The 9344-nt window shown below is 51.0% G+C and overlaps 1 protein-coding gene across 1 annotated transcript; it reads right to left on the reverse strand.

The window, feature by feature from the left end:
- Positions 1-7489: 7489 nt before the first annotated feature.
- LOC121086011 (galanin receptor type 1-like) lies at positions 7490-8819 on the reverse strand. The gene is given in 2 exon segments (XM_040589133.1): positions 7490-7591; positions 7593-8819. Coding segments are annotated over 2 exon segments (1329 nt in total).
- Positions 8820-9344: the final 525 nt, after the last annotated feature.

Genomic DNA, 9344 nt, shown 5'->3' on the forward strand with positions numbered 1-9344 from the left:
TCAGCCTGTAGTGCCAGATCCAGCTCTGACTTGTAAATTAGGAGCAGATCCATTAAGTCGATGGAATTACAGCAGCTGATATGACAGCAGCCTCACCTTGACAGTATTTCATTCACTGTGGGCTTCACTCTAATCTGCTAGTATAAATCAGAAGAAACTCTTGTCGAAGTCAACAGCGGTGGAGCGGGAATGAAAGAGAAGCGGGATCGGCATGTTCCCAGGCAGCAGCTAAGCTTGTGCGCGCTTCCCTGCTCCCCACCGCCTCGCCAGCACTTGGGAACTGTGCTGGAGCAATGGCATCAGTGGTGCTTTTGCACAGACTCTTGATCAGCCTTTCATGCTGCCACATGGATGAGCCCCTGCACCTCCTCCCCGAAGTGCTGGGGTCACTACATGGACCTTGCAGGGTTGCTCAGCCCACCCCAGCCTGTTTCTTTTCTCACTTAGAGGAGTGGATCACAGCCTTGACCCTGCCACAAGGGTTTGGGAGGAGGATTTATTTTATGCTTTTGCCATTGCATGTTCTCTTCTTGATGCATTTCGGCCAGAGGCTGTGTTACATCATTAGCTTTTGAAGGAGAACATCCCAACCTTTGTGGAGACTTTGAGTCAGCCCACTCCAAATCCCCATCCATGCTGTGAGGCTGTGCGGGAAGTTCTTGTTTCCTCCTGTGCTACCCAAAGCCCAGATGAACAGTCTGAAAGAGCAGAAGTGCTGGATGGAGCCCTAGGAAGCGCAGGTTCAGTTCCCAGCTGAGGGAGGCAGGGAGGTTACGGAGCCACAGCCGCTCAGCAGTCACACTGACATCTCAGGTGCGGGTCCTGCTTCCCTGCTGCTGGTTGGGCACATTCATGCTGGAAACGCTCTTCCTCCAGGCATGTGGCTTTGTGAGATCCTTGGGCTGCCTCTGCTAATGATTACTGCAAATTTAATAGCCTTATTAGTTTAACCACTCAGACCTTTATCAGAAGAGATTAGCAGGTGTGAGAGAGCTTTAGCATCCTTGGCAGCTCTATTTCTTCCCCAGTAATTGCCTTAAGACGGTTTTATTTGCCCGCCTGGATTTTCTTTCGTTCCCCTTTTTTTCAGCTTAATTCCTGTATTTTTTGCCACCTTTTCCTTCTTCACACCAAGAAATAGCAGCTCATGACTTGTGAGCACCAGGTAACGGGATACCTCTTGCCTAAAGACCCATTCATACAGCTCTTTAATTCATCAGCTCCGTTCTCGTGATGAATAGCTGAGGAGAGGAGGGCAGGGGCTGACTGAAAACACCTCGAGCGGAAAACGAAGAAAGGCAAAGCCTATGCAGCACTTGGGGCAGCAGCATGCCCGTGCAGCTGCCCAGAGATGCTGGAGCATCGCCAGCTGGTGATCGGCAGGTCCTCACGATCTCAGCCTCCCTGCGGTGATTAGAAATGAGAATAGTCCAACCTCCCCAGCCAAGTGCAACGCATCTCCAGGCTGTGGCTAAGCCTGTTTCATGGAGCACAGGAGCCAGCTGAGGAAGCCTCCCCGGAGGCTCTGCTTGAGGATGTGGTCCTTGGTGTTTGGAGGTGCGGAGCTGAGAGCCTTGGCTTGGCCAGGCACCAAGAGCCACCTCCTGCAGGGGCAGGGGAAGGCTGAGCTGCCAGGCAGACGGATCAGACCCCAAGAGCCTGGCAGAGTGCTGCAGCTGGGAAACGCCTGCCTGATTAAGGAGTGATTAAAGTTTGGTAATTTTATCCTACAGTGCACACAGCATTTTGTGCTCCACGGTAGCTCTCTGTTATCATAAAACTCAGAGAGATGGGGTAAGGCATATGGGGACAAGCTGTTAATGCCTGAATCTTTCAGGGGCAGAAATATTTCATATGTATTTTTAAAAATAATGTCTCCTCAGGTGATTTCCCCACCCCAGTTTGCAACATAAACCAGCTGTCTTAGGGTGCAATGAGGTAAGAGGGAAAAGGCCGGGCAGGGAAAACATTTTAAATCAAAGGTGACATTGCAGCTCCATGACACGTCCCCTTCCCCACACGGTGGGGGCAGTCACACGGTGCCCCCTGTGCTGGCAGTGCTGAGTTGGTGTGTTGCAGGCACCGAGTTCTTCAGGGGCTTTCTTGCAATCTGCAAGAGACACCGAACAGGAATACTCTGGTGTAGATTCCTCACTTGGAAAAAACGTTCTCTGCAAGTGCCGCATCTATCTTTATTGTTGAAATATTTTAAAATTATTATTTTAATAAAATATTAAGGAAAGAATTGGATTATATGACAGCCTCACAACCTTTAATGAGTGGGAACCCTTGTAAGGTAGAAAGCAGCACCCCTCCCACTCCAGATCAGGCACTCACCCTAATGTGGCTCCTCCTCTGCCCCTGACACAGTTTTCCTGATTGTTTCAAGCTAAGAGTGAAACAAATCCTTAAATGGGGACAGCTGGAGCCTCCATCGCGGGCTGGCAGGGAGGCTTGGGGCTGGGCAGTCGCATGAGACTGCGCTGACTCTGCAGCTGTGCTGTGTCGGTTCTGAGTCCTGGGACTTTGCCTAAGGATGTTTAGCAGGGAGAGGAGGCAACTACTGCAATTCCTGTGTGCCTGGGGCCGACTTAACCAGCAGTCATTCCTTTGCAGAAAGTTTGGGAGAGTTTTATACAACCCCGGTACGTGTCAGGCGAGCAGTACTTCCCTGGTGGCTGGCTTTCCTAGTGGGCTCCAGCAATCTCTTGCACCTGCCCACAGCTGTTCTTTTATTTGTTCCAGCAGCTGCTGGTGATTTATGTTCGTGCAGAATATAGTCACAAAGGTAAACTGAGCCATGCTGATTATTCCTTGAAAATCTGTACCAATAGTTCTCTGGCTCTTTACGAGAAGGTCATCACAACGCACTGGAAACCTAGGCAGCTCCTGTGCTCTCCCTGTTCTTTTTGATATTTCAAGTCAGGAGAGCTGAGATGTTTGTGTATGGGCTATGCTGTGGTGGGGGGATACAGTAGGAGACACAGGAACCATGCTGGGGGATGCTGGTGGTGTAGATAATTCACCAGCCAGCTTCCATCCTAGTTTGAATCCCAGCATCAATAAATATAATATGTAAAGTACCAACAGGCAGGAATTTTGCTTTGGAGGACATTCTCCTTTCTGGGATGCTCAGGGTTGTGGCAGTGAAGGTGCTGGTCTACCCAGAGGGCTGATGAATATTAGAAGACGGATGGATCTGTTTTTTCTGTTGTGTTGCACCGGAGGGGCACCAGGCATGTCCCCTGGGACTCCTCAGCTCGCGCTCTGCAAGTGACTGAGTGAGCATTTCTCAGCCTGCGCTGTGTCAGCATTAGTGTGTCCTACCTCCAGATGGCTGTGTCCTGCAAAGTTTTACTGTTGATCAAACTATGCCAGGTCTGAAATCATCCCCTGATCTCCCCCTATTCTTTAAAACAGGACTCAGGCTAGTGTGGAGGTTTTTTTGCATGGGAATGTAAGAACAAGGGTACTGAATAGACCAAACAATGCTCAGCCCAGCGTCCTGCACCCAATGGTGGCTGGTAACACGTGTCCTGGGAAGGAGCAAGACGGCGGTTGTAGGTTAAATACACAACAACCTCTAAGCCAGAATTTGGCATCATTGTTTTTAATAGCCTCTGGTAGCCCTTTCTGCTGTGAACAGTTCCGTCTCCTCTTGAACTCTTTTTATTGTTTTCAGCCCTCACCGCCTCCTCTGCCTGTGAGCTCAGCGGCTGCCGCAGTGTGAGAAAAGGTGCTGCCTTGTCCTTACACATGCTGTCTAATCATTTCACTGCCTTCCCTTGAGTATTTTATTAAAAGAAAAAGTGATTCATCATTCTCCATATGAGGGCTACGTACGAGTCGTGAATGTATGTACCTCTATGATACCTCATACAAAAGATTATCTCTTTTTTTCATCTCTTCAGCAGTTCACAGGCGGAAAATAAACCTGTAGCATCTTTGAGACAATACTGACAGTACAAGAGCAGATCATGGAATATTCCCAGGGAAAGTTACTGAACAGCAACTCTCTGTAAAGAGCTGTCAAGCATTGGAAGAGGCTGCCCAGGGAAGGGGTTGAGTCACCATCCCTAGAGGTATTTAAAAGACGTGTAGATGTGGCACTTAGGGACATGGTTTAGTGGTGGCCTCGGCAGTGCTGGGTTAACGGTTGGACTCAATGGTCTTGAAGGTCTTTTCTAACCTAAATGGTTCTATGATTCTAAGTAAAGGTGTTTTAAACATCCTATTTTGGTAATATTATAAATTGCCTGTGTTTATTTGAATGGTAAAGCAGAGAAGAAAGACCCGTGGGGGAAGAAGTGGGACTGAGATGCATTAGCAGCATTGCTGTGTGAAAACGTCGTCCTAGAGACATCTAAAATTCCCATTTCCAGTCTGCCTGGGCGCATTTAAAGAGAAACACATATCCTCAACCACACACCAAGTGTGAGATGTTCGGCTTGAGCTCCTTGGAGGAAACGATCTGCATTCACCAGCCAGAGCCATGTCTGCTCCTGATTCCTGCAGTGGTCAGGAGTCCCCTGAATACCTATCAAAGTACCTGCCATCCCAAACAAGGAGCCTGTGTGGCCCAGGGGACCCCCACATCTCTTCTCAGCCCTAAATACAAAGACATTCTTTATCAGCTAGGAGGGGAAAAAAGCCACTTTCTCAGATGCTGAGGTTTCATCTCACTGGGAGCCAGCGTGAGTCACCCAGGCACTGCTGCATTACACAGACCTGTTCAGGTTAATAAAATCACTGCCAGAGCCCAGGCGGCTTGCGGGATGCTATGTGGCTTTCACATTGACGTCACTGCTTTTCATTTACCCTTGGGTGATAGTGACCAAAATTCATTACTACCTGGCAGCCGTCGGGTAAGCCTTGCAAAATAAATCAGCGTTCTCCATAGCAAACAGGTGTCTGCAGCACAAAAGGAGCCGTTCAGATCAGTGGGACAGGAAGGGATTTTTCATCAGACGAGTGAAGACATGAATGGGTTGTTGGGGTGAGGGGAATTCACAGGCAAAGAGGATAACGGTGGGAAGCAGGGAGGGATTTCGCTGTAGAGACAGTGGAGAAGCAGGTGGAGCATGGGGGAGAGCGACCGAGGGAGACAGAGAGGAGCTGAAATGAGCAATTTGTCTTTATTACAGGAAAACAGCAATACTGAATGAAACTGGAAAATACATCCTAAAAGTGTGAAGAGGAGGCGACCTTGCCTGGTGGGAGTGGCCCTTGCCACCGTGTATCTCGGTGGTCAGGAGTGCTGTGGGGCTGGAGAAAGGCAGGGGCATCAGCGTCAGGAGGGGAAGGCACAGGCACGTTCAGGAGAACACACCATCCCTGGTATTTCTGCCTCCGTGGAGGGTACAGAGACTTTCAGGGCAGGATCCAGGCATCAGCTATGAACTGAGAGGGAAAAAAATAGTAATTTCTTCTGGGATACTTTAAAATGTGGATTTCTTGCACCTTCACATCATTTCAGAGCCAGGACACCACATGGGACGGAGCTGATCTGGCATCTCCGCAGTCCTTTTGTTGTGGTTTATTCAGGGCAGGGCTAAATACATTGGTCTGGGCAATGCAGGGACGTTTCAGTATTGTGTCACGTCTGGTCCGGGGGGAGGACATCTGTTCACAGGACCTGGAGTCAGTGGGCATTCAGAGCGAGCTTTTAATGCTCCTCAGCCTGGCACGTTTTGCCAGCCCTGAAAATATGCCTTGAAAGAGGAAATAAAATCTCCACAGGCTCTTCTCCGCAGCTACTAAAAGATCAGGCAGTAGGTACACTCCTATATCAACTGCAAAAATGCAGATGTTCTCATCTCCCAGCACACATAAAAGCCATTTCTCACCCAAAGTAAATCTGCGTACTTGTAATTTCTTTCTCATTCGCACAAAAGGAGAATACAAATTGTGGATGGCACTGCTTGTTAAGGAGGAATCTTTTGTTTTCCAGGCAGATTATTGTTAATGGAAAATGTTTCTGAACAATCATTACAAAGGTGGGAATACTGTCGAGTTGAACGGCTTTTTTTTTGCCTCTATTTTTTTGTGAGCAAAAGCTCTCTAGAAGGCAGGAGGATATTATTTGAAACTTAGACTCCCCAGAATATCATTCCCTGCTCAGTAATACAAAAAAGCCCCCCCCAGCCATCAAAACCTGAGTTCCATTAAATGTTAAATCCTCTCCCAGGAAGGCTGCTGCATTCCTTTTGGTGCATGCTAAAAGAGTGAGCCCTGCTGCAGCGGGTGCTGGTACACAGGTAGCCACGGCACGGGCTCCTCTGGCACCAGGAGACGGTGTGCATCCATTCTCTCCACAGCACTGGGCCAGCACAGGGAAGGGGCTGATCCCTAGTTTCATTCCAGCCTTTTGGGTCTTTGTTGCATTTTTTTTTCCTCCCACCTGTTGCCTGGTCTGATGTGTTTTCACTTAGATCTTTGGGAGAAAGGTCTTTTGCTCAGTGCAATAGGATTTTCGAGCTTTAGTGGTGCCTTTCGATGCTAACATAATAAAAGTATACCATTTATTTATCAAAGCCTCCTTTAAAGGAGATGATGGAAAAAATAGGTTTTAACCTACTTCTGGTTCTCAGGAAAAGCAAGCACTTTGATTCTCTCCTTCCCAGACAAAGAGCATTGCATTAGTAGATTCTGATTTTATTAGCTATAAACCACTTTCTATTTTTATTTTCACATGCCATTGACTTTGGTACAGACACAGCTGAACAAGGGTTGGTTTTTCAAGTGCAAATCATGTTAATAGATGCCCAGTTCTTTCCATTCTACCCACAGGAACATAGCTGCAAGAAAGCAAGCTGATGCCCAAAGAATATTTTCCTATTGCATTTCCTAAATCACCTCCAAGGCCACATTATTCCTTCTGAATTCCCACGTGTGGAATGGTGATGGTCGCTTTAGTACTTCTGGCACTGCCTCTTCACATCAGGAGAATTTATTTGTGTGGAGGAGTGAAACAATACGATCAGACAATGAAATCTCAAGTGGTAAAGTGTGTGAAATTCGCCACTGCTATTACTTTTTATGATGCGGTTTCTAGCATTTCTTCACTGCTTGCAACTACAACTGATGGATTTGGAGCGGAGAGTGCCTCTTTTCACTGCTCTTTATCAGCACAGGGTGAGCAGCAAGCTGCCAAACCGTTGCTGTATCCAAACAGTATCTCTGCATGCAGAGACGGAGCTGCGGGGAGGGCTCGCTCGTTGGGAAGTTGATCTATCTAATTATGTGACTGTTGACTGGGCAACAGGCTACACATCTAGTTGTCCCCAGTAAAAATAATTTGTCTTAAGACTTGATCTGAGTTAGAATACATCATCGTTACTTGCTTCTTTCCCTGTCTCAGTATTTTGGAACTGGTGATGGGAGAGATTAGAAGAAAGTTTTTTTCCATCATTAAAATAGCCGGTTTGGAAAGACCTCTAAAGAGTCATTAAATGCAGATGAGGGTACGCGATGCACTTCCTGAGCAGAATTACAAGGAAGTGTTCTCGCTGGAGACAGTGTTCAGAGGTGGGTGCTGGCAGGAGTTCAAGCGTCCACACTTGTTCTTGCGGCCATGACCTCCCTGACATCTCCTGCCCATGGTGGGGGGTGGCGGAGGGTCCTTTCCTTGCAGACTCCATTGAACTCCGGTAAGAGAGCAGCTCTGGGGCTGAGGAGCGGGTTGTCCCTTCAGACAGAGAGAAGTTAAAGAGGGAGACCATTCTTTGGTGGTATTTGCTTTTCATTTCCTTGGCTGACCTGTAGAGGTTCCCAACAAAGCAGTAGCATATAGGGTTGAGGCTGGAATTGGTTAGGCCAAGCCACTGGGCAAAAGGTCTGAGCTGCAGGATCCAAGGAGAAGGAGTCACATCCTGCAAAGATTTGGGGATGTTGAAATCAATCCAGATGTCCATCAGGTAGACGGGCAGCCAGGAGATTGCAAACAGCAGGACCAAGGCCACCACCATCTGCGCGACCTTCTTCCGGATCTTCAGCCTGGAAGCCGGCAGGGATCGGTTGAGGGCAGTGCTCTCCTTCAGCCGGCTGCTGCGGCTCCACAGCCGGCGCACCGTGAGGAAGCAGATGACCATGTTGAACAGGACGGGCAGGCAGTAGAGGGCACAGAAGAGCAGAAAGTTGTAGGCTTGCTTGAGCCTCTCCTGAGGCCAGATCTCCCTGCAGATGGAGAACACCAGAGGCAAGCCCTCCACCACCCCAATCTCATCCCGTTTGTTCATGAAGATGAGGGGCATGCATATCCCCGAGGACAACAACCACACCACCAGGATGGTGCTGAGGATCCTCTTCTGGGTGAAGAAAGACCGGGCGTTGAGTGGGTTGTGCACGCTGTAGTACCGGTTCACGCTGATGACGGTCAGGCTGAGGACACTGGCGGAGACAGAAACAGCCTGGATGAAGGGCACTGCGCGGCAGAGGAAATCCCCGTACACCCAGGCTTTGTAGATAAGGTTGCCCACGGTGATGGGCATGCAGATGCACACCACCATGAGGTCGCACACCGCCAGGTTGAGGAGGAGGCTGCGGGTGGCGCTCAGGCTGGGTACCCGACTCCGGCGCTTGCGGGTGAGCACCCTGATGGACATGATGTTGCCCACGAAGCCCACCACAAAAGACACCAGGTACATCGCCGTGAGGCTGATGGTGACGGGCTCCTTCACGAAGAGGAAGAGCATCTTCTCCAGCTCTTCCCAACCCAGCTCCTGGCTCCCGTTCCAGAGCCCGCCTTGGGTCTGGTTCTCCTCCTGCCAGAGCTGCAGAGGGCCGGGGGGGGGCTCGGGGGCGGGGGGGGAGGAATTCATGGCTGAGCCCCCCCGGGCACGCCGGGGAACGGGGCAGAGCCCCGTCAGCTCTTCAGCTGGAGCAGCCGCGCCTGCAAAAGAGGGTGCAGAGGGGGGCTGAGCGCCGGCTGCCGGCCGTGCCCCCCCGCACGGTGCCGGGCCGCAAATGGCTCCTCGGCAACTTAGTTGCGAGGCGGGGAGCGCCGCGGGGGGGGGCGGCTCCGCGGGCACCAGCCGGGCAGGGGGCGCAGCGGCCCGGGCTCCGTGCCCAGCCCCGGGGAGACGGGGGGAGAAAGGGAAGGGGAAGGGGGCCACGACCCCCTCGAACCCCGGGGAGCGTCCCCGGCCGCGGCCCGCCGCGACTCCCCTCCCTTCCGGGAAAGTTGCGCGCTCCGCGGCAGCGCTGCCGGCCCCCGGTGGCGGGCTGCCCCCAGCCCCCCGGTCCCGGACTGCCCCCAGCCCCCCGGTCCCGCCTCCCCCGACCCCCGGTCCCTCGCTCCCCCCCGGCCCCGCGGCGCGGCGGCACTCACCGGGCGGAGGCGGGCA

Source organism: Falco naumanni, chromosome 4 (assembly GCF_017639655.2).
Source record: "Falco naumanni isolate bFalNau1 chromosome 4, bFalNau1.pat, whole genome shotgun sequence".
Classification (NCBI taxonomy): domain Eukaryota; kingdom Metazoa; phylum Chordata; class Aves; order Falconiformes; family Falconidae; genus Falco; species Falco naumanni.